Source organism: Myotis daubentonii, chromosome 6 (assembly GCF_963259705.1).
Source record: "Myotis daubentonii chromosome 6, mMyoDau2.1, whole genome shotgun sequence".
NCBI lineage: Eukaryota > Metazoa > Chordata > Mammalia > Chiroptera > Vespertilionidae > Myotis > Myotis daubentonii.
Window position 1 is genome coordinate 85850232 of NC_081845.1, and position 26153 is coordinate 85876384.

At 40.5% G+C, this 26153-nt stretch overlaps 1 protein-coding gene and 1 non-coding gene across 6 annotated transcripts in view; both read left to right on the forward strand.

Moving 5' to 3' along the window:
• ZNF318 (zinc finger protein 318) overlaps positions 1-18280 on the forward strand; it is a 32991-nt gene extending 14711 nt beyond the window's left edge. The window contains exons 5-10 of one of the 5 annotated variants that reach the window (XR_009453506.1): positions 322-421; positions 2800-3104; positions 11885-12088; positions 12198-12295; positions 12400-12649; positions 13525-13573. Coding sequence is in view for 2 of the 5 variants with exons in the window: in XM_059701604.1 (XP_059557587.1) it covers positions 322-421; positions 2800-3104; positions 11885-12088; positions 12550-12649; positions 13525-13643; positions 13911-17231 (4149 nt within the window). In the remaining 3 variants the exon portion in view is untranslated. Of the gene's footprint in view, positions 1-321; positions 422-2799; positions 3105-11884; positions 12296-12399; positions 12650-13524; positions 13644-13910 lie in introns of those variants that run through there. The other 4 variants (XM_059701604.1, XR_009453504.1, XM_059701605.1 and 1 more) reach the window with 4 other exon arrangements.
• Positions 6028-6163, forward strand: LOC132237809 (small nucleolar RNA SNORA21). The gene has a single exon (XR_009453637.1). It is a non-coding gene; the product is annotated as a small nucleolar RNA SNORA21 (small nucleolar RNA).
• Positions 18281-26153: the final 7873 nt, after the last annotated feature.

The window sequence follows — 26153 nt, forward strand, 5'->3', positions numbered from 1 at the left end:
GCAGATTAGTTTTCTTGATGGTTCTTTTTGGGTTTAGAGCTACTATCTAGCAGTTGCTGTCAGTAGTGTTAGGTTAAAATTAATAGTGTAATGCTTCCTGCATAAAAATAATACTTTTTGGGCAATGTAGCTCTGGAAAGGCTAATTCAGTTCTGGAATTTGGATTGGAATAAAACCACCTTTACTATAAAGTCAGAGCCTCTGTGTACAGGCATTTAGATGATCACATTCAGATACTACCTAGCATGCGGGCTATGGATGAGTGCAGTAGGAAAGGGAAGATGTTGGAGGCTGAAGCACTTACCATTTTGTACTTTGCAGGTTATTGAAGAGAGGGAAAAACTAAAGAGTGACCGGGAAGCTCGCCAGAAGAAAATGTACTATCTCAGGACTGAGTTGGAGCGACTTCATAAACAACAAGGTATCAGACACTCCTTTGTATGACTGCCTTTTTGTGGTAACTTGAGTAGGAGACCCAAATGAAGCTCTCTGGGGACTCTCAAACAGGTTCAGTGACCTGAAGTCTCACTTAAAAAATTTTTTTTTAGATAATTAGATTTATAGAAAAGATATAATTGTAGTATAAATAATTAGCAGGTATTCTCCATGATTATTAGCATTTTACTGTATTTGCTCTATCCTTATTTACCTTCTCAATCTGTGTGTGTGTGTGTGCGTGTGTGTAATTTTTCCTGAGTCAGCATGTATCTCCTAACAATAAAGAATTGATTTGCATAACCATAATACATTTATCAAAATTAGGAAATTAGCAGTAATACTAGTCTACTGATATTATTCATTTTTCACCAGTTGTCCAAATAATGTCCTAAAGCAAAAGAATATGCAAGATTATGCATTGCATTCCGTTGTCATGTTCTTTTAGTCTCCTTTAATCTGTAACAATTTCTGAATCTTTTTATTTCATGACATTGACATTTTAGAAAAGGTCACATTTTGTAGTCTGTCCTTTAATTTTGGTGTGTCTGATGTTTATTTAATTCAGGTTGTGAATTTTAGGCAGGAACATCACAGAAGTGATGCTGAGTTCATATCAAGTGTTGCTTTGTCCCATTACTGTTGATATCAACTTTGATCATTTGGTTAAGGTGGTGTCTGCCAGGTTTCTCCACTGTAAAGTTAACTATTTTAACCTTTTTTTAGTAAGTATCTTATAGCGGAAATACTTTGAGACTATGTAATATTCAGTTGCTCCTCAAACTTCTGCCTGCTAGTTTTAGCATTTATTGATGTTCTTGCCTGAATGAGTTGATATTATGATAGTTGTTAGTGATTTTCTAATTTCATCATTCTGTCTTCATTAATTGACTTTCTGTTGTTAGGAGGAGCTTCCCACCCACCTCCCCTTCTCCATTTATTTATCCATTCATATCAGTCAACTCATGGATTCTCCATTCAATAAATTATAATAAAATGCTATCAATATTTGTTTTTATGCTCAAATTGTCCCAAATTTGGTCAGTGGGATCCCTTTAGGTTGACTCCTGTGTTCTTTTAATATGTCCCCATCATTTTTTTGAGTACTTCCTCACTTTTTGGCCCAAAAAGATGTTACATGATACCTCTTTTCTTTCTTTCTTTCTTTTCTTTTTTATTTTTTGGTAATCCTCACCCAAGGATATTTTTTCCATTGATTTATAGAGAGAGTAGAAAGGAATGGCGGGGAGCGTGGGGAGAGAGAGAAACATCAGTGTGAGAGAGACACATCAATTGGTTGCCTCCTGCATATGCCCCGATGGGGGCTGGGAATCGAACCTGCAACCCAAGTACGTGAACCCTGACCCTTCGGTGCATGGGCCAACACTCTAACAACTGAGCCACACCAGCCAAGGCCCATGATATCTCTTTTGATTTTTCTCTTCATCTATGCTTTTAAGAATTAATATACACCCCAAGGAAAGGACATAACAAGGTTTCTAAATACTACAGCTTGGTGATAATAATGGAAAATTAGAGTGTGAGAAGGTATCATTTCTTCTGTTTTGGTTTGGACTATTTAGGGATAAGAATCTTAGTTACTAATCCTGTGAGGATTAATTCATGAGGACCTGCCATTTGGATAGGAGATAACATTAAGTGAGCCTTTGGCAAAACTTAAAACTCAATGTAGGCATTGGTGAAGGGTCCCTTAAATCAGACAAAGTCAAATATGTGACTAATTTTTGCTCTCTGAATAATTCTTTCCTTCTTTGGAGATGACAGACTCTGTATTCATAGTTATATCATTTATTAACCTTTTTAGAGACTCATGCACACAAACTTGTATATACCATTTTGGGGATTCATGGAGCCCCTGAAGGCAATCTGTAGGTTCCTTAGCTAATAAACTCTGTATGAAAGATAATGTACGCCCTAACCGGTTTGGCTCAGTGGATAGAGCATCAGCCTGTGGACTCAAGGGTCCCAGGTTAGATTCTGGTCAAGGGCATGTACCTTGGTTGCAGGCACATCCCCAGTGGGGAGTGTGCAGGAGGCAGCTAATCAATGTTTCTCATCGATGTTCTAACTCTCTATCCCTCTCCCTTCCTCTCTGTAAAAAATCAATAAAAGATATAAAAAAAAAAAAGAAAGATAATGTACTAGTAATCACTCTTCCTTTACCTCCATAGAAACTTCACTTCAACCAGCCCATGTGGAAGGAGAGTTCCACTTGCTTTTTAAAAGTTTTATGGGAGAAAATGTCGTGACCATAAAGTCTTGAGAGTTTACTACTTATGATTGGAAAACAATGTCTTAACTTACTTTCTTTGTGTTTCTTTCTGTTGACATTTGACTACTCAGGGGAAATGCTGCGCAAGAAACGAAGGGAGAAGGATGGCCACAAAGACCCTCTCCTGGTGGAAGTGAGTCGGCTTCAGGATAACATTATGAAGGATATTGCAGAACTTCGACAAGAGGCAGAAGAGGCCGAAAAGAAGCAATCTGAACTGGACAAAGTGGCTCAGATCTTGGGAATTAACATTTTGGACAAATCCCAGAAGTCTTCAAATGACTATAAAGAGTCTACCGAGAAGCCTGGGAAAACAGAAAAATCTAAGAGCCCAGAAAAAGTATCAATGTACTCAAACTCCTCTTCGAAAAGCAAGGTAAAAACTCAACTTTTTCATTTCTATTTTTTTTAATTTTCATGGCCTCCTAAAGAAGCTTTCTAATTAACCATTTTCTTAGCTTCCCTTTCCAACCTGTTCTTACTCTTGTTAGAGTTTTGTAAAGCATTGATCGATCAGATACTCTCCAGAATTTTAGCAGTTCCCCATTGCTGACAAGGTAGAATCCCAAACCCTTAGTATTCAGGGTCCTCCATGTTCTTGTTCTAGCATTTACTCCAGTTTTATCTTCTGATCTTACCATAATACATATATATCATTTTGTGGGTTCATATTTTGCAACAAGGTTGTACATTTCAGTTCTCAAATCAGTACAGTAAAACCTCGATGTAATGGGCTAATTTGGGCAAGGGGGTATCTATTAAAGCCAAGAGCCTGTTACATAATAAAGTAGGTTTTCAAAATGCATGTTAAAATATTGACAAATTAGTTAATCAGTTTTTACTTACGTAGACATAGTTGTGTAATTAAAATTAAGTGTGTATGAGGAGAAACCAAGATGGCGGCATAGGTAAACACCTGAAATTGCTGCCTCGCACAACCACTTCAAAAATACAACTAAAAAACATAACGAACATCATCCAGAACCACAGGAAGGCTGGCTGAGTGGAAATTCTACAACTAGAAGGAAAGAGAAAAGCACACTCAGACTCAGAGGAGGTGTAGAAGTAAAGTGCAGAGGTACAGAGGCGCATGCGGAAAGGGCTGGCAACTGAGGACACGGTGGTATTCTTCAATCAGGAGGGAGTCACAAGCTCCCGACAGCTCTGAACTGCAGTTCCCGGCGAGTCTCTGGGGACCCAGGCTCATACAGGGAGAAACTGGACTGTCTGGCGTTAGGCGAAATTTGAGGGTGGCTTTCTCTCAGAGGTGCTTGAAGTGATTACCGCGGGACACTGAGACCTGGGGCCTCTTAGGGCAGGGCTGAGGATCAGCCATAGCTGTTTGCTCGGCCCTGTTGATTCCCTGAGACCCACCCCACCCAAGCTGTGCGCAGAGGCTTTTGCATATGAATGGCCTGGCCCTTTGCAATCTAAAATTACCTAACAAACTGCAGCTGGGTCAGAGAGACCCAGAACTTCCAAAAGAAGGCCCAAGACCCCCCAGCAGCTTGCATTGCTTCACAACTGGGCCTCATCTAGGCACCTCCAAACCCCAAACAAAGAAGAGGAATCTGCAGATCTCTTTGTAGCTCCTGCTGGGTAGCCTCAGGCAGAGGCTAAATTAGCACCTCCTTAGAGATCCAAGAGCCAGTGTACCCAGTGTTCAGAGTGGGACCATCCAGATTACAACTCCTCAGATCCATAAGGGACACACTCAGGGGGCAGACTCAGAGAGCATCAAAGCCCCACTGTAGCAAGTCTTGCCTCATAAGGGTGTCTCCAGCACAGAAGTTCTCCCACTGCAGACACAGCTGATTCTCACAGCCAATTGGCCTGGAGGTCAATTCCTCCCAGTGATACCTACAACAATCAAGGCTTAACTACAACAAGACTGTGCACAAAGCCCACAAAGGGGTGCACCAAGAGTGTCCACCTCAGGTAATTGGGGAGGCTGAGCCACTGGGCCCTATAGGACACCTAGCACAGAAAGCCACTCTATCAACACAGGGAAGCATAAAAAATGCGGAGACAAAGAAACAGGTCACAAATAACAGAAATGGAGGAAAGCAAACTACTGGATATAGAGTTCAAAACCATGGTTATAAAGTTTTTCAAGAATTTTCTAGAAACTGCCGATAAATTTAGTGAGACCCTTGATAAATCTAGTGAGACCCTCAAGGATATGAAAAAGGACCAACTAGAAATTAAGCATACACTGACTGAAATAAAGAATATCATACAGAGATCCAACAGCAGACTAGAGGATCACAAGAATCAAGTCAAAGATTTGAAATACGAAGAAACAAAAAATACCCATCTGGAAAAGCAAAAGAATAAAGAATTCAAAAATATGAAGATAGTATAAAGAGCCTCTGGGACAACTTCAAGCCTACCAACATCCAAATTATGGGGGTGCCAGATGAAGAGAGAGAGCAAGATATTGAAAACCTATTTGAAGAAATAATGACAGAAAACTTCCCCTACCTGGTGAAAGAAATAGACTTACAAGTCCAGGAAGCGCAGAGAACCCCAAACAAAAGGAATCCAAAGAGGACCACACCAAGACACATCATAATTAAAATGCCAAGAGCAAAAGACAGAGAGGATCTTAAAAGCAGCAAGAGAAAAACGGTTAGTTACCTACAAGGGAGTACCCAAATGATTGTCAGCTGATTTCTCAACAGAAACTATGCAGGCCAGAAGGGAGTGGCAAGAAATATTCAAAGTGATGAATACCAAGAACCTACAACCAAGATTACTTTATCCAGCAAAGCTATCATTCAGAATTGAAGGTCAGATAAAGAGCTTCACAGATAAGGAAAAGCTAAAGGAGTTCATCACCACCAAACCAGTATTATATGAAATGCTGAAAGGTATCCTTTAAGAAGAGGAAGAAGAAGAAAAAGGTAAAGATACAAATTATGAACAACAAATACACATCTATCAACAAGTGAATCTAAAAATCAAGTGAATAAATAATCTGATGAACAGAATGAACTGGTGATTATAATAGAATCAGGGGCATAGAAAGGGAGTGGACTGACAATTCTTGGGGGGAAAGGGGTGTGGGGGGTGCGGAAAGAGACTGGACAAAAATTGTACACCTATGGATGAGGACAGTGGCAGTGGGGTAAGGGCAGAGGGTGGGGTGGGAACCGGGTGGAGGGGAGCTATGGGGGGAAAAAAGGAACAACTGTAATAATCTGAACAATAAAGATTTTATTTAAAAAAAAGTGTGTATGAAACGTTTAATTTCACAAAAAAGTTTTTTATATGTATTACTATAATTTTAAATTTAGCCCCTTTTAAAAGCACTTGTTGGGCCTCTTGCTGATGACCCACTGAGCCGTCAAGAAAGGGCAAAGGAAAAACACCGCTTTTGGGTGAAGCGGCAGCGTGTTGTGTTGCTTTGCTTCAATCGGTGGTGTGACAAGGAAAAAAAAAAATTTATACTGAATAGGTCTAATAAATGCATGCATTCACCAGTCACCACGAGTAAACAAATGCACATAGCTGGGGCATGGCTTAACGTGTATCAGAATATCATTGGCCTGAACATGTTAAAACTGTTGCAGAAAGTCATATTACATGACAACAGAACCAGTTACCTCCCACTCAATGCACAACCTGTGATCAAGTGATAATCATTCACTGAACACTGTTTATGAGTAATGACTCTTGGATTTAAATATGTAGACATTAGTTGTATCTATGTAATATTTATTTATGTCAGCAAAATTAACTACAGTGTTTTTTCCAACATATGGCCTATTCACTAAAATTTGTTAAAAATAACAGTGAATTAGCCCTGGCTGGTGATCTCAGTGGTTAGAGTGTCGGCCCATGCACCAAAGGGTCTTGGGTTCAATTCCCAGTGAAGGGCATGTGCCTGGGTTGCGGGTTCACTCCCCATCCCCTAGTTGGGGTGTGTGTGGGAGGCAACCAGGCGATGTGTCTCTCACATTAATGTTTCTCTCTATTGCTCTTTGTCCCTCTTTCCCTCCCTCCCTTCTACTCTCTCTGAAAAGCAATGGAAAAAATATCCTCTGGTGAGGATTAACAAAAACAAAGAAACAAACAAAAACATTGAATTAACAAAAAAAAAATAACCTGTTAATTTAATTATAAGTAAATCTTGGTTAAAGGTATTTTAAAATTAACAAGGTGTTAATTTTCACATATAACGTACCAGAAATTTTGTCCATTAAATGTGAAGTCCATTATATTGAGGTCTGCAAAATGGAGGGTTTGCTGTGTTTGATACAGGAATCACTGACTCTCAGAAATGCTTTCTTTCCTTGGCTGCTATCACACTTCTTTCCTTCCTAGTATGCTGGCTGCTGCTGATTAGTCTCCTTTACTGCCTATTCTCTTGTACCTGATCTTTAACTAGTTCTTCTCTCCAAAATTCTGCTTTCTCCTTAGGTCATTTTATCCAGTTGTATGCTGAAACACCATGCTGACATCTTCTAATTTTATGATTCTTTTGAGGTCCAAATCTAAGAGTCCAAGAGACTACTCATCATTTCTACTTCAATGTCTCAGACACTTCAACATATCCTAAACTACACTAATGATTGTACTGAACCTCTCTAACTTTTTCTCCCTCTGGTGTTACCCAACTCAATGAATGGCACTACTGTCCAACAGTTTTCATGACAACGACCTGAAAAGCATTCTTAGTGCTTTCCTCTCCCTTGCTGCTTTATACCAAATTCTACCTGCTCTCCCTCCAAAGTAAATGTTAATTCCATCCATTTCACTATCTCCATTGCCATCCAAGTTCAAGCACCTTCATTTCTTTTTTCTTTTTAAAATATATTTTTATTGATTTCAGAGAGGAAGGAAGAGGGAGAGAGAGATAGAAACATCAATGATGAAAGAGAATCATTGGTCGGCTGCCTCCTGCATGTCCCCTACTGGGGATCAAGCCCGCAACCTGGGCATGTGCCTTTGACCAGAATCAAACCTGAGACCCTTCAGTTCACAGGCTGACGTTCTATCCACTGAGCCAAACCAGCTACGGCCACCTTCAATTCTTGCTTGTACTGCTACACTCCTTTTTCTTTCTCCAGATACAGCCAGTGATCACGGTACTCCCTGCCTACCTCTTCACCCTCATTTACGCATCTTTTCTCCCTGGCTCACTATAATTTCATTACTGGTCTTTTCATTCTGAAAATTTGTCATTCTCTCTAATGTCTTTACATCTTCTCTTCCCTATGATTATCATGCAAACCCCACTCTTTCCTTATCCCTTCTAACTAATTCATATTCATCATTTCAGGTTGCAGCTTAAATAAATTCCAACTCCCTTCCTTGATTTCCCAAACTGTTAAAATTGCCTGATATACACTCACAATAATTCCAATTTTTTGCCTTAGCATTTTTAAAATATATTTTTATTGATTTCAGAGGAAGGAAGAGGGAGAGAGAAAGATAGAAACATAAATGATGAGAGAATCATTGATCGGCTGCCTCCTGCACATCCCCCACTGGGGATCAAGCTGCAACCTGGGCATATGCCCTGACCGGGAATTGAACTGTGACCTCCTGGTTCATAGGTTGACACTGAGCCACGCTGGCTGGGCTGTCTTTGCATTTATGACAGTTATAATTATATAATTGCATGTGTTTCCCCAATTAGATTTTAAGGTTCAAGGGATAGGGACTATATCTGCTTATTCTTCAATATAGTCCCCAATATGTAGCTCAGTGCCTGGCACATAGTAAATGAGTAGTGCTCAATAAAAATTACATCTTATACTCCTACTGCCTCAAAATGCTTGCTCTTTTCTACATGTTCAATATGCTATTTGCCTCTCTAATTTTGCATTAATAATCCTCTTAGCCTAGTGTAATCTTTCTCCCAACCTCACTCATCCACTAAAGTCCAACTTGAATACTGCTTTCTCCATAAAGGATTCCTGAGTTCTACCCAGATTTAGTCAGCCCTTCTTTAATACTTCTATAATATATTACTTTGTTTCTTTGTAAGATGTATTACATCCTATCATATTTAAAACATGATCTACAGTATGTCTATTCTCATGCCTGTCTCTTCTAGTAAATGAGAACTTCCTGAGAATAAAAGAGTATAACTTATTTATCTTTGTGTTTCCCATGGCATCCATTATGTCTAGTATATATAGATGCTAAGTTCATGTTTGGGGTATAGAGAAGAGGATATTCTGTATACTCTATTCACCAAAACCTCATTATTCTATATCTTCCTGGGAGAGTTCTCTTACTCAACCAGGTAAGACTATGTATACTCTTTTATACCAGGGTCATTGAGTTCAGAGCTTTTAATGGGAGAAGAGCTTAAAAGTTCTGGCCCTTTGTAGTTGAGTTATACATTGTTTGGGGTTCTGTTTATTCACCAACCTCATGATAATCTATCATCTTTGAGTCTTCATGTTCTCTGAAGCTAGCAGGCATATGTTGCAATTCGATTTTCATTTCAGCAGTAAGGAACGTTATATCTGTAACCTCTTTTCTACCTGTTTTTGGTATTTCTTCTTTCTTTGCCTCTCTTTAAAATGCATATTTGGTTTTCGATTTTCTATTCATTTCATAAAAATAAACACATATTTCCATAATTTTATTCACCTAGACCACTATTATTAATACCTTGTTGTGTATTATTCCAAATACTCTTCTTCTGTTCATTAATTAATTTCACAAATACTTACTGATCTCTAAGAAAGTGCCAGGCACTATTCTAGATATGAGAAGTATAGCAGGGAACTGTATAGACAAAGTTCTTGTTCTTTATTCTCATGAAATAGGAGCTGATAGACAATAAATAAACAAGTTCAGGTTAAGTAATGACAAGTGCCTAAAAAAAGGAAAACAGGAAAGGGATATAGAGCAGTTAGGGAAAGTTTTTTGGATAAGGTAACATTTGATATTCTATGCCTATTCACATATCTATTGATTATTCAAATGTATTTTGTTACAAACTTTTCTCAGTAAATAATGAACATTTCTTCATGTCAATAAATAGACTTCTTTGCCCTAGTCCAGTGATCAGCAAACTCTTTAGTCAACAGAGCCAAATGTCAACAGTACAACGATTGAAATTTCTTTTGAGAGCCAAATTTTTTAAACTTAAACTATATAGGTAGGTACATTGTTATTAACTTAATTAGGGTACTCCTAAGGCTTAGGAAGAGCCACACTCAAGGGGCCAAAGAGCCGCATGTGGCTCGCGAGCCGCAGTTTGCCGACCACTGCCCTAGTCGGTTTGGTTTAGTGGATAGAGCATCGTCCTGCTAACTGAAAGGTCCCAGGTTCATTTCTAGTCAAGGGCACATGCCTGGGTTGTGGGCTCGATCCCCAGTGGGGGACTTGCAGGAGGCAGCCGATCCATGATTCTCTCTCATCATGGATGTTTCTAGCTCGCTCTCCCTCTTCCTTCCTCTCTGAAATCAATAAAAATATATACTTTTTAAAAATAAAATAAATGTCAAGGAGTAAAATTGCCGGGTCAAAGAGTATAAAGAATTTGAGGTATGTATTATATATTTCTAGATTATCTTCCAGAAAGATGGTGCCAGTTAATACTCACCAGCAATGTATGCATATGCCCAACCCTTACCTGCTGGGTGTGATTTCTCTAGTGACTCTCAAATAATACTCTAGTAGGGAAAGATTATCTTTGGTGTGCTAATTGCTTTCGTTTCTCAATCCTGTCCTTTTCCCACCAGTCAGTATTATAGGTGACGAGTTCCCTGATCTTGTCCACTATGGAACTGCATGTATACTTAACCCACTCTGTGTTCCAAAATTATCTTTAAAAAAAAAAAAAATATATATATATATATATATATATATATATATATATGTGTGTGTGTGTGTGTGTGTGTGTGTGTGTATGTATATATATATTTTTTATAGATTTCAGAGAAGAAGGAAGATGGAGAGAAAGATACAAACATCAATGATGAGAGAGAATCACTCACTCCTGCATGACCCACACTGGGGATTGAGCCTGCAACCCAGGCGTACGCTCTCACTGGGAATTGAACCACGACCTCCTGGTTCATGGGTCGACACTCAACTACTGAACCACGCTGGCCAGGCTCCAAAATTATCTTTTTTCTTTTCCTCCCCAACATTAACCAAAATTCTTATTTCCTAAGTGTCTTGTTCTCAGCTTACTGACAAATGAATTTATACTAAAATATTTGTTATTGATAACTTAATGTTTGGGAGTGATATATTTTAAAAGAGGATTTATGTTAACTGAGAGATATTAAATTGGTGGTATATAATACCAATGGTGGTATTTTAGGTGGTTAGAACTATTTTACCCAGCTCTAGCAAGTTTGTCTCAGTGGATAGAGCGTTGGCCTGCAGACTGAAGGGTCCTGGGTTAAATTCCAGTCAAGGTCACATGCCTGGTTTGTGGGCTCAATCCCCAGTTGGGGACGTGCAGGAGACAGCCATTTAGTGATCCTGTCTCATCATTGATGTTTCTATCTCTCTCCCTCTCCCATCTTCTCTGAAATCAATAAAAATATATATTTTTTAAAAAGATATTTTACCCAGATTCTGTTGTCATCCCACATAGACTACTATCTGCTTTGTGTACAACATCAGCCCTGCTCTCTCCAGTGTTCCATACCAGTAAGCATCTGTGATAAGTGAGTTGACTGTCATCTATTCTCTGCATTTGTGTAACCTGTCAATTACCTTTTCCATTTGGGTTTTCTTCCCTGCATAGTTGTCATTATGATTTTTAAATTTAACTGTTATATTTAATTGCATAGGTAACACTTTCAACATTTACCAACGGGTATATAATAAAAAGATTCTTATCTATTCTTTTTCTCTACTTCCCCTTCCAAGAGGCAGCCAGCATTCCAATAATCTTGAGTATTCTTCTAGATGATGTAGGATATATAAGTAAATATATTGCCATTGTGATTTATTCTCCATGAGGAGATAGCATTATGGAGTCTAATTAGTTATGTTTGAGCCTTACAGACTTCTTGTGGACTTTACCCCAGTTTATGGAGCTTTAGGTACTGGAAATATGATCATACAGGCCTATTTCTATAATTGTGATAGGCGACCTCTTTTCTGAGAGAAGACAGATCTAGACTACCTTGAATTCCTTCTAAGTGCAGGGTTTTTTTTCCCTTGTAGGAATCAAAGGTAAACAATGAGAATTCTTGTACTAAGAGTCCCAAGCCTGCAGAGAGCCTTCAGCCAACTACTAAGCAATTTGATCAGCCCATTGCTGCCTATGAGTATTATGATGCTGGCAATCACTGGTGCAAGGACTGCAACACCATCTGTGGGACCATGTTTGACTTCTTCACCCATATGCACAATAAGAAGCACGCACAGGTAGGTACTCTGTCCTTTGTTATTTCTACTCTCACCCATCTTCCCCTCAAACTTCTATACCCCCATCTGCATTACAAAGCTGGCAAATGAAACATTCTCATATGGGCAGGAGCCCCAATATGAAGAGCCAAGAGATACCAGCAAAGGAGACACCATCCCCAGAGCTCAGTCTAGGGGACCTGCCTGTAACTAAACACCATGACAAGTGTAAGTGAGGCTTCAGTCTCTTTTGATTCCTTGAGTACCTGATTATTTGTTTCATTTTATCCATTGCTGGTACTTTCTCTAACATTTGTTTACCTTTTCCACAGGTGATTTCCATTTAAACAGTTGGCAGAGTGGGTGGGGGTGGGTAGCTGGGGACGTCTGGTCCCCCCTGGTGTGTGGGGAGAAAGAAAAAGAAAAGCGGGTCATTGAGTTGTTAGTGCTGTTGTGTGAGCACCTCTGCCTCTTGCAAATAGACATTGGATCCCTACAACAGACCTTGGGCTTCAAAGACCCAGAATGAGGCCAAGCAAGATGCTATAAAGCGCACTGACAAGATAACTGTTCCTGCAAAAGGTATGTTTCCTCTCTACCATTTTTGTGATTTCCTTATATTCAGCCAAGGAGGTATCCCTGAACTAAAGTGTTAGGAAGCAGCATAGGGTGAGACATAAATACTTTTGATAAAACTGTAAGAATGCCTTCTGCGTGTAAAGCAGTCTACTAAGTCATGAAGAAATACAGAACTGTGTTAGACAAGAATGCTCCCTATTCAAATGGCCAAAAATCTAACTGATATTAAACATGTAGACCACTTAAAAATATAATTTATCTTGTCACTGGATTATGCACTAAAATCTTATTTATTTGGAATCCAGATGAAAAAGAACAATAAGGTGCAATAATTTAACTGCCTTTTCAGCTAAGTTATATTTTTGAATGGTCATTGGTAAGGGAGTAAAATGAGAAATAGGAAGTTTCTTTATTTTTAAATTTCTCGATTTCATTCCTTCATAAGTAGTCAATGCTGCTACATCCTTTAGATCTGAAGGAGGTTGATGATTTCTGAGTAATTAATATCAATATGACAGATTCTCATACAGATGGTACTAGGCTAACTGTTTGGGAGTATAGTTTTTCAATCTCCTAAAATACTTAGTGCTGGTTGGAGTTTGAGAAGAATTGGCAATAGAAATGTGTCTGGCACAGGAAACTCCTGAATATACCAATTAATGTTCCCAAGAGGTAGAAGGCATAGATCCTGAGTTCAAGCTTTAAGTTGGAAAGACTGTGCCATTGAAATTCATCTAAATACTGCTACTTACTCAAAGTGGGTAAGGCCCCCTCTGTATATTAACATTTTACTGTAAAGGGGAAGTGGGATTTCCCTTGGTTGCTGTCATCCTGGGTGGAAATAACTTAGTTTCTTGACTTTCTTCCACTTCCTCCAGGCTCTGAGTTTCTGATTCCCATCACTGGATATTACTGCCAGCTCTGTGAGGAATTTTTGGGGGATTCAATTTCTGGAGAGCAACATGTGAAGGGTCACCAACACAATGAGAAATATAAGGTTGGTTTCTGTAATTGCCTGTGGAGTTTCCCACTTTCTGCAGTAATCCTTTTGCCTTTGTCAAACAAGTTGAGAGCCAGAAAAAAATCATTAACACTTCAAATTCCATATGATCACTAGGAAATTCTCAATTCTAATGAGAGATGCTGACCTGATAGAACCATCTATATCCTTGAGGAAGATGATGTCTAGGGATTAGTGGGGTCAAGATTTTCTCTCTAATAGTATTTTGACCAGTTGTTGAGCCTTTATCTTTTCTCTTCCCAGAAATATGTGGTTGAAAACCCATTATATGAGGAGCGGCGGAATCTGGACCACCAAGCTGGCTTGGCTGTGGTCCTAGAGACAGAACGCCGACGTCAGAGTGAGCTAAAGCGCAAACTTACTGAGAAACCAAAGGAAGATAAAAAAGAAAAAAAGGCAAAGATCATGAAAGATGTAAAGGAAGATGACAAGGTCTTTGAGGAATTAGAGGACCAACTCTCTGAGGACAGTAACTCCCCTGGAAAGGCTGAAAACAAGAGGAAGGGTAGCATTAAACTACAATTAAAAGAAGAAGTAAAGAAAGAATCACCAGCATCTTCCTCTTTTGGAAAATTCAGCTGGAAGAAGCCAGAAAAAGAGGAGGAAAAAAGTTCAGTGGCCCAAAGTATGCCCAAGGAAGAGACCGTGGAAAGCAGTAAGGACAAAGAGGATGGCAAAACTGAAGCTGGGAAGGCAAAGCCCATCAAAATCAAGCTATCTGGGAAAACTGTTGTTGCACATACTAGCCCTTGGATGCCTGTTGTGACAACTTCAACCCAGACTAAGATCCGACCCAACCTGCCTATTCCATCCACAGTTCTCCGTAAGTCAGGGTTAGCCACAGTCAGCAAGCCAGCTCCTCTTAACACCTTTCTATCCATCAAGTCCTCTGGAACCACTGCTAAACCTCTGCCAGTGGTTAAAGAATCTTCATCTGATCTCCTCTTGCCTCCTGATATCATCTCCAAAGCATTTGGAGGGGAAGAAGTGATTCTAAAAGGGTCTCCAGAGGAAAAAATGATGCTGGCTGAAAAGAATGAGCCATCCCATATACCTGAACAAATGCTTCCACCTCCACCACCACCTCCTCCACCCCCACCCCCACCACCCCCAGTTATACCTCATCCAGCTGCAACTGCTCCTTCTGCTCAAGCAAAGTCTGTTTTGGCTTCAGTAAAATCAAACCCAACTGTATCTCACACTCTCAGCCCTGGCTTGCTGGGTCCTAACATTTTGAATCCAGTGTTGCCGGCAGCCATCATGGTCTCAGCACAGCCAACTGCCATTCCTTCAGATGAGACAGCTCCTGGGGTGAGTGAGAGTGACCGGGACCAGACCCTATTCTCTGTGTTAGTGCGTCCACCACCTCCCCTCTCAAGTGTGTTCAGTGAACAAGCCAAAAAATTGGAAAAACGAAATTCATGCTTAGCCACAGCCAATGCTAAGGACCTGTATGACATATTCTATAGTAGTGGTGGAAAGGGGGGCCCTGAGACTAAGCTGAGTGGTGGTCCATTGGCCAATGGGGAAAATAACAACTTTTCTAAAGTCGAAAGTTCAGACACCTTTTCCACTTCTACTTTGAACAGCAGTGCATCCCAAGAGGAGTTGCCTCGAGATAGAAGTTTGGTTTCTGCTCCTTCATTTGGAAACCCTAAAAAACCCATTGCAAAAACTCCGGTGTCCCTAGGGAAATGGTCCGTTGTAGGCTCAAAAAGCAGAGGCAGCAGCTTTGGCTTCCTACAGCCTCTGACAAGGTTGTGTCAAAGCAAGCCTTATGAAACTATTACCCCAAAGACAGACACTTTGGCTTTGTGGACTTCTAGCTCCTTCCAGGGTGTCACTAATAGGGATATAGCTCCAGAGGGGAAAATTGAGGTTGACCTGGGAGAGCCAGGGCCACCAGGTGTAGAGCCAGCCCCTAGGCTGTCAGATAAACACTGTAAAATCATGGAATCTCAGAAATTGGTAGAAACCCATCTTATGGAATCTGGTAACATGGATGAGGAAAGCCAAGAGCTTCACCAATCTAAGGACTGTGGAGAAAGTCAGATAGAGGCAAACACTGAACTAAAAGAAAGGGGAGCAAAGCTCTCTGAGAGGATGGTAGAAAAGGGAATAGGTATCAGTGTTGGGCTCAATAATATAGAGGATTCTAATTTGAATCATAGGAACAGATACATGTGGGAGGGGAAAATAGAACAGCACAAATTGCAAATGACTGACAAAAAGATGGAACACTCCAAGAAATTGATGATAGGAAGTGAAACTCAAAGTAAAGTAGTGATTGAATTGAGTGCACAGACTCTCTCTTCCACAAAGGCAAAAATAGACTCATTTCCACCAAAAGCTAGGTCTTTACTCCAGAACCCACAAGACACAACTGTGAAAATTTCTACTCCAGAATTGCTTCTTCAGTCCCCAGCCAGATCAGATACATATATAACAGATTGTGCACAGGAGCAAGGAGTTTCAACTGGTAGTGAGTGCCTAGAAAATTCAACTCCAGAATCAGCTTCTAGAGCTTCAAGGTACAGAAGTCTCAAATTCAAGAGAGAAAGATCGAAAGATTTTCAGGGTAAATTGATTTGTGAACTGGCTGGTTGGGATGAGAACAAGAAGCTAGAGACTGGGGAGAGCCAGGAGGAACCAGAAGCAGATGCCCTGGAGCTACGAGATATTCACCCACAATTAACAGTGACAGTAGAGAGCAAGGCCTTAGAAGACTTAGAAGTTACAGACTTGAAAGTAGAAAAGCTTCCTGCCCTCGGGAACCTGGGGGATTTGGGTGTTGATTTCTGCAATACTCAAGGAGACCCAGCACATAGATCCCCAACTGCCCTGCCTCAGAAATTGTATGAAGAAAATACTTTGTCAACTATAGGATGTAATGCCCCACTTCTCACTGACTTTGAACCAATCCCATCCTTTTCTGAGTTTCCATTAGATTCTCCCCAAAACCCGGTGCTTAACTTTGAAGCAGAGGGTGAACAAACCTCATCTAATCCCAGAAGTGGGAGGATCACTCCCAACATTTTGAAAACTGGACATCCTATAGAAAATGTTGACTTTGGCTTGGGGAGTCTAGAGGGGACACATCAGGCCCTTGACCTGTTAGCAGGAGGAATGATGCCTGAGGAAGTAGAAGGAACTTCTCAATTAGAGAAACAAGGTTCACTCTGTTTGGAATCAGAAACAAACCCCGCAGGCCTTGGGCCATCTCCTTGCCTTCCAGACCTTGTTGACTTTGTCGCACGGACATCTGGAGTTCAGAAAGAGAAGTTATGTTCTCATCTCTCTATGCCAGGTGACCCTTCTGAGTGTAGTTCCTTAGAGATGGTACCACTACAGCCAGAAATAGTGAATGCGTCCATCACAGGGGTAGCAGTTCCTCAAGTAGATGAAGATAATGAAAACCCTTTGAATTTGGTAAAATCTTTGGCTTCCCAGTCCTCTACAAGGGATCAGGTAGTTGGAGGCAATATTGTCACTCAGGAAATACTTGCACGAGAAGCTGCAGTTGATGCCATCCAGAACAACACAGAATCCAGTGTTCACAACTAGTAAATATCCAGAGCTGCTTGTGGATGAATCAAATTGACTTCTAGAAATCCAGTGCCCAAATGATCCAGGACTATTTGGCTATCTCATCTGGAACCTACACCATGATGTGCAGTCAGCATCTAAATGTTCATGGAAGAAAAAAATATTTACCTCCTTTCCTTCTTTCCCTTTCTCCCCAAGATATCAGACAAAGCAATCATAATTTCTATACATATCTGTAAAAAAGTATTTTCTGTTAAAATTTTTTGCCAATTTATTTTCTCCTACTTTGTCATTAAAATCAAATGTCTATCTGGCTTACCACATAGTGTGCTTTGATTATATTTTTGCCTTTGCCTCTGCCATTTCTGAAATGTGGGGGAGGAGGAAGAACTGACTTCTCCAATTGCTGTGTTGTATCCCCACCCAATTTTCTAGGCAGCTTGATGGGTCTCTGGGAGAAACACAAGAAAGCCTACAGAAATGGAAAACTGATGAAGGAAAGATTGTTCCTCTATTAGGCTTCCATTTGGATGGGCCTGCCTTAAGTTTGTTTACTGTTTACTTCCTTGTGGCATGTCAACCCCCATACTCTCCTCATTCTGTTGCTTTTGCTTGAAATGGTCCTACTAACTCACAAACCTGTTTGGAAATGGCCTCAGTAAACATGGAAGAAAATCTAGCAGGCTCACTTTTGGAAGACGACAAATCGGTAAGGCTTATTCATAGCTCAGTGCCAGAAGCAGATATGTTTTTGGGGTCACTTTTATTTAGAAAATGGCCTTTGTTTATTGTATTGTGATGCAGTAATACTTTGTGTTAAATTGTGTAGCAGTCATTTCTGTTCTGAAGAGGTAGAAGATCTGAAACTTGTTCTGGGATTGGATTTATTCTCTGTTCCACAACCCATATGTATTCCTTTCTCTACCTCTCCCAAGTTATTTCCACCATAGTGTGATGTTTTGGGTTGTACATTTTGTTCAAAAGATTAAAGAATTTATGAGTTGGCTTGGACAAGTTTAACTTTATTTTTAATGTGTTAATTACTTGGAATAAATGTGTTAATCTCATGTTTCTTTCTGGATTTTTGTTTTGAAACCACACACATTTGACATCCAGGAAAACTAACGCAATGAATCCCCACTGCTCTATTTTCTATACTCCCTCCAGTTTTTTAGGGCTTTCTTTATGTCAGATTGTTAGATTATAGTCTGTGCTCCAGTGCTGCCTAGATGGGTAGTAAATAGTGGACAGTGGTCTAGTTTTGGCATCTTCCAAAACTTGTGAAACTTTTTATATAACCTTGTGTTGACTCTCCCTATGCTCCTCTGGGAACTGAGCTTCCCCAAGAACACTCATGTTCTTGCTGAGAGTGCTCTTGGGAATCAGGGAGCTTGGTCCTCAGGTATTCTAACATCAGTTGTCAGCAGTCTATAAACTCTCAACAGAGGCTTCAGAGTCTTGTTCTCCCCCAACCTCCCCTACCCCAACTTTCAAAAATAATGCAAAGTTGCTAATCTTTTTTCTTAAGAATTCTTTTTGTCCCTATTTTCTTGTGTGCAGAGCTGTAGAATCCCTACTTTGAGTTTGGGGGACTATTTGCTTTTTCTAGAGCCTTGACTAATATTTATTTCGAAGTTGTCTTGGCCTCTCTTCATGTTGTGGAAAGGGCACAGATTTTAGGTTCTTTAATGTTCCTCAGCCATTTGCCTTGCTGTGATTTGGGACATGTTACTTCACCTCATGATGCCACAGGGAGCCCCCTCCCCCCTTCTTTAAGATGAAGATTATTATCTCCATCTCAGCACCAAATGTGTACACTGGTCAGGCCTCCTGAGTAGTTGTTTAGGGCTGCTTTTTTAGGCTGAAGCCTGAATTCAATGCACTTTTCTGGCCTGGAAACCAGACTGATCCAGAAGGCTAGCTATGAACAGCTATCTTCAGAGAAAATAAAAGTTTAAAATACCAATTGTTGCCAAAACCGGTTTGGCTCAGTGGATAGAGCGTCGGCCTGCGGACTGAAGGGTCCCAGGTTCGATTCCGGTCAAGGGCATGTACCTGGGTTGCGGGCACATCCCCAATAGGAGATGTGCAGGAGGCAGCTGATCGATGTTTCTCTCTCATCGATGTTTCTAACTCTATCTCTCTCCCTTCCTCTCTGTAAAAAAATCAATAAAATATATTTAAAAAAATAAAATAAAATACCAATTGTTACTGATTTTCAGCACTGATCCCTTAGTAAGTTCCACCACCCTTTGGGGAAAGGTGGGTAAGTTTAGAGAAAGAGTGACGTGGGGTTAATCCTATCTAGAATATACTCCTAACCTCACTTCATCTCTGAGGGAGGTAGAATGTTTTTCCAGGTCAGGAGGGGACCACTTGGGAAGGGAAGGGAAAGGAAGGGCAGAACTAATTCAAGTAGCTGGGGCTGGAGTACTTTGAGCAACTCCTCTTATACTCTCTTGATAACTTAAAGCTTTATGCTAAAGGCATCTGCCATTCTCAAAGTTTTTCTAGAATAATGCTCCTTATAACAGCTGAAGCAACAGTATTCTTCATATCTGCCTTGAAACCAGCAGAGGGAGAGCTTTTAGGATTCTGTGGTCTGGGCAGGAAGTGTGGCTGGCTTCCTCTAGTCAGTGGGATCTGCTTTGAAGCCCATCCAGAGAAGCCATGTGAAAGAAAGGGCAGAACTCTAACCCGGTCACTAGCTTCTAGAGCAGCGGTTCTCAACCTGTGGGTCGCGACCCCTTTGGGGTTCGAACGACCCTTTCACAGGGGTCGCCTAAATACATCCTGCATATCAGATATTTACATTATGATTCATAACAGTAGCAAAATTAGAGTTATGAAGTAGCAACGAAAATAATTTTATGGTTGGGGGTCACCACAACATGAGGAACTGTATTAAAGGGTCGCGGCATTAGGAAGGTTGAGAACCACTGTCCTAGAGTTTCAGTACCATCATGGTATGGAATACATTTTTACCTTAGTAGACAAAGGCACACACAGGGAGTGTCCCTAATCTTAACATGTGGCTTAGGGAATATAACTTTTAAATTTCTGCAAACATCAGAAGCAGTTTTTATTGGATCCTCTCAACTGTGAGAACAATTGAGCAGTTAGGTTTAAATTTGGTCAAACACTTAATTTTTACCTAAGTTGTATAAATAACTCTCTAAAAATTTCCCTTGGTTTTGTGAATGGAGACCTCTTGTTTTATAAGCCATCTTTCTCCTATTCACAGCTAGCTTCAGGGCACATAATACTCTTAATAACCTTTCTATTAAGTATTCCCACTTTACCTCATGCCACTCCATCTCTTTAAAAAAATCTAAAAAGTAAAAAAGTTATCTAATGTTTTGGTAGTAAAGCATGACAGAACATATGCCCGATTACCAGGTTCAGGGACTGAGGAAGAATGGGGAGAGGTGTGTGTGTATTTAGGGTTGGAGTGGGGGTTGGAGTTACAGTATACAGACATCCAATGGGGGCATTAAGTATTTATATTTTAAAGGGTAGAGGTGAGTTCAGAGAGGAAATGGCATAAAAAGGAAGTGAGGTGGGGTTTTAAAAATACATCCCTAAAACTTGGTTCTCACTTCAACAAAGCTTACCTACCAAGACCAGGATGAGAATCTAATGAGCAAGATTTTCTTTTCTTTTTTTTAAATCCATTTTACTTGGAATCACAAAACAAAAATGAGGAGAGTGAATTGTTCACACAAATTATCACTTTCAATTCATTTCCATCATCAATTTCTTTCATAATTCCTAGGAGGGAGTGGTTTGGGAGTTTTGTTTATTTTTTGGTGTATTTTTTCTTAATCTAGGGGGAGGGTGGTTTTGGAGTTGAGTAAACCTCAGTTTTAATCTTGGTTGTGTCCCAGTGATACCTCATAGAGTTTTCCCTCCCACATGCTGGGGTCCAACCCCAGCAGGTCCAGGGGTCCCCAAAGGTGTAGACGGAGTCGGCGAAGAAGGAATGACACGGAGACAGCGTTCAGTTGATCAGCAGCCTAGCCAGGATCTCCAGCCAAGTTCTGGTCTGGATCTCCAGCCAAGTTCTGTTCAGGGTCTCCAGCGAAGTTCTGTGTCCATGTTCTCTTGCTAGGTTCTCCAGCCAGGTTCTCCAGGTTCTCCAGCCAGGTTCTGTAGCCATGTTCCCTCACTAGGTTCTCCAGCCAGGTTCTGTCCAGGTTCTCCAGCCAGGTTCAGTCACCAGGTTCTAGTCAGGTTCTCTTGCCATGTTCTATCCAGGTTCTGTAGCCAGGTTCTGTCTCTAGCATCTTCAGCCAGGTTCTCTTACTAGGTTCTGTTGCCAGTTTCTGTTCTGTCTCTAGGTTCTGTCTCTAGGTTCTGAGGCCAGTTTCTGTCCAGGATCTTTTGCCATGTTCTCTCGCTAGGTTCTGTCTCTAGGTTGTGTGGCCAGTTTCTGTCCAGGATCTTTTGCCATGTTCTCTCCAGCGAAGTTCTTCTGTCTCTAGGTTTTGTGTAGGTTCTGTGTCTAGGTTCTGTCAAGATTTTCATTTATTAACAATTTTTTGAGAAAATGGACAAATGAAAATTGTTTGGGGTTGTGAGCACATTTCTTCTATGTGGAGTTTAATTTTGCAATAATGTTTACGTAATTTTAAATAAAAAAATATGCATACAGTGACAATATTCATTGATAAGCCAAGCTGTTGAACTTACAATGAAAATCTTTTGCCCTTAAAAAAAAAAAAATCACTGCCCTGGCTGGGTAGCTCAGTTTGTTGGAGCATTGTCCTGATTTTAGTCCCCAGTGAGGGCACATACAAGACTCAACCAGTGGGTGCATAGATAGGTAGAGCAACGAATTGATATTTCTCACTGCTTTTCTCTCTCTAAAATCAACCAATACATTAAAAAAAAATCACCATCTTGATTTGCCCTCAACCCTTAAACATTTTCAAAAGACCATGTACATTTTCATTGTAGTACTTAATGTGATTGTAATTTGACATTTATGTGTTTCTTTGATTCATATTGCCTCCCTTCCCCTCAACTAGATTACAAACTCCCCAAAGTAGTCTGACATTGCTTACTGTTTTTTACCATTGTATTTACAGTGCATAGTTGCCTGGCACAAAAGAGTGCGCAATAAAAGTTCATTTAAAAAGTCAGTGTGGCCCTAGCCGGTTTGGCTCAGTGGATAGAGCGTCGGCCTGGGGACTGAAGGGTCCCGGGTTCGGTTCTGGTCAAGGGCATGTGCCTTGGTTGCGGTCACATCCCTAGTTGGGGGTGTGCGGGAGGCAGCTAATCGATGTTTCTCTCTCATCAATGTTTCTAGCTCTCTGTCCCTTTCCCTTCCTCTCTGTGAAAAATCAATAAAATACATTTTAAAAAAAAATAAAAAGTCAGTGTGGGGCCCTGGCCGGTGTTACTCGGTGGTTAGAGCATTGTCCTGTGCACCGAAGGGTTTGTGGGCTGATTCCCTGTTGGGGCGCGTAACCAATCAATGTTTCTTTCCCATACATGTTCTCTTCCTCTCCCTTTCCCTTCCTCTCTCTAGAATCAATGAAAACAAACAAAACAGTCCTCGGGTAGGATTTTAAAAAAATAGAAGCAATGTGGTAATAGTAACTATTTTTTATTAACTGATTATTAATAACTGATTAGCAATTTATAAGTGGGTAAAAGCTATACATTGATTGTATTTGTTGGATGCTTAGTACTGCACAAGCCAGCTGTCTGTCCTCTTGCTTCTGTCCTGGATCTTTGTATACAAAGCACTGTCTATTACAATGAGTGCATGTCAAGGCTGCCAGTGACCCCTTCATTTCAATAGCATTCTGGAATAGTGGTGCCAGGCCAGAAGGGGGACACACTGGCTCTGAAACTCCTAGAAGAAAAATTGAGGATGGGAAATGGGGGTAAACTGACCTTAGAGTTAGCAATAAAAGGCTTTGGGGACTCTGATTTTCAGATGACTCCCTTTCTCCTTCCAGCCAGATTTTATAGGCATGTTGAAGTTAGTTGGTCAAACTCCAGATCTCTCTGATTTGGCTGAAGGAATAATTCAACCCTTTATGGCTCAACATCATCTTGTCACCTCATCAAAACTACATCAAGCTGCCAATTTTATTCTGTAAGGAAGCAGAAACATTAACCAAAAAAGGTTGCTTTTGGAAGAGGGATGCTTTCACTTTTTATTTTGTATCTTTTTTGTTTCAAACATTCTGACCTTGAAATGCATTTATATAAAATAAAATATTCTATACACAAAACATGTACACACACATAAAATATGTAATATTTATGTCAGGAAGTGTTTTTTGGTGCTGTGGAATGATAGACCAGGTTTTTCTTTTTCCTTCTATATACTTTATATATTAAAAAATTGTTTTGTTTTTTTAAGTTGTGTGTCTCCCACTCAGTGCATTCCTGTCTTCACTCCTCTTTCCTGTTTTCCATCATTAAAAATAGGTCTTGCTGCTTTTCCCTCAAGACTCCCTAGATTCCTCTAACTCCCATCAAGGCTGGGCAAAACACTCTCTTCAAGAATCTCTATTCTTGATGAAAACCATTTTTTTTTCTTCTTCCTCTCTTCTGTTCCCTTTCTCTTGCCCTGATGTCTGTTGAGCTGGTTATGTATTTCCTTTCATGCTGTATAAGCACTTGGATTTATATTACATAAATCAAGATTCCTGTTTTCACAAAGCTTATTTTAATAAAGGTACTCTATATATCACAAAGTCTTCGTTGCATGCAAAAAGACAACTCATATCCAGATGTATTGATTGGAAGCTTAACCGGCTTTTCCTTCTACTTGTTGAGGATCAGGCAAGAAAGGAGTTTTGTAGAAAATAAGGGAAATGAGCATGCTTAATGGAAGTGAATGAGCAGGGTAAAAATGGAGTCAGAGTTAAATAATGGTAGAGGATGTAGAGAAAGAAAGCAAAGAGATAAAATCAACCATATTAAGGTATTATTTTTCTCTTATCTCTCTGCTACTTTGTCCATGCTAAAGTTCTATCCAGCCCTCCTATAGCATACCTACATAAGGATAAATTATGATGACATTTACTGACCCTTCACCTACCTATCCTCCTTTCTTTTCAGGAGTAATTGCAGAAGCCTTCAGATTTCCAGAAGGAAGGACCACAGAAGACATCTCTGCCCCAGTGATAGAAGCCACAGGTACCACAGAAATGATGAGTGTCCTTGGGGCCAATAGGCAGTCACCTCTAGAGTCTGACTTCCAGAAGGTGGGTATGGCTGCTGGGGCAGGAGTGGGTTGTGGAGGAGGTCCTGTCATTTTAGCTGCTAGTAAATGGTGAATTGGGTGAGCAAATATGTATGTACTAGAGGCCTAGTGCATGAAATTTGTGCACTCGGGTGGGGGGCCCTCAGCCCAGCCTGTGCCCTCTCGCAGTCTGGGAGCCCTCGGCAGATGTCCAACTGCCGTGGAGGCGGGAGAGGCTCCCACTACTGCCAGTGCACTTGCCAGCCGTGAACCCGGCTCCTGTGTTGAATGTCTGCCTCCTGGTGGTCTGTGTGCATCATAGTGACCGGTCGTTCCACTGTTTGGTCGATTTGCATATTGGCCTTTTATTATATAGCATGTCAGTAGAGGAGGAACAAGATGAAGAGAGGCATAGGAGAGAGATGTTTTAAACTTGCCACTCCTCATCTCAAATCATCTAACTTCCATCAATCATTTTCTGCCATAATACTTATGTTAAAGATGTGTAGTTTAGATCATCTCATGCCTCCTGGGCCTTGGATCCAAGTGTTCCCAGCAAGGAGAACATCTCATATCTTGATTTCAGACTTCTTTACTGGTTCATACAAGAATCAAGGTAGAAAATTGGTATATCCTTAGAGGAGGAGTATGAGTAGACAAAAGGGGCTCAAAGAAAGGCATACAATCACAAAGGAGGTGTTTGAATAATCCTTGAACTTCAGACTTCAGCTGTTAACCAGTTTCCAATCAGTTTTACTATCTCTCCTACATACATTGAAACATTTGGTACACAGAAGCAAGCAGCATCATTTCAAAATACCAAGGAAATACCTTACTCTCTCCATCTAAATTGCCAGTGGGTCCTTCTTTTGTGCTTTGGGATTGTAGGCTTAGGAACACAGTGAAGATGAGAACCAGAACCAAATAAAATTTAGCTGAGCTTTAAGTCCTTTATAAACTCTAGATTCATTTATGTCTGAGCTTCTCCTGCTCCAGATTTACCCTTAAAAATAGTAGCCTAGTTTTGTTCCCTATATATAATTCCAGGCACTTTCAGTGTCTTGTAAGTCTAATTTTTGCCCAGATAAGTATATGGTTTGGGTAACTTTTGGGAATACTCATAACATTACAAATATTTAAAAATGTACAAACAAAGGCATCAATAGAATAAGAAGTAAAGGGTAAGAAGTATCTTGGGGCCTCTTGCTGCTGAACTCAATTAAGGGCTACTCATTCCTAAAGCATGACCCTGAAGATGAAGCAACAGAAAACAGCCTAGTGCCAGGCTGCCAACACTTTGTCACCACCACTTTATCTCCCGTGCTCCAGCCCAAGATAGGCTTCTCATCAGCTACCACATTCCTCGGGTCAGGGGCAATCAAGGGAATTGGTCACAGCTTTCATTCCTCACTATAACTCACCTACTAACCAGTCCCTGGTTTGCTGCTTAGACCTCCATTTTCCAGTTGTGTCTGAAGCCCCGCTTTAAGAGGTGCTGACCTGGGAGATGGGCAGGAGGAAAGGGAACATTTTTTAGAATAATGTTTTTCTCTTTGGGTTTCTTAAAAAAAGAGAGAGATAGTTTTTATTGATTTCAGAGAGAGGAAGGGAGAGATAGGAACATCAATGATGAGAGAGAATCATCAATCAGTTGCCTCCTGCACACCCCCTACTGGGGATTGAGCCCACAACCCAGGCATGTGTCCTGACCGGGAATCGAACTGTGACCTCCT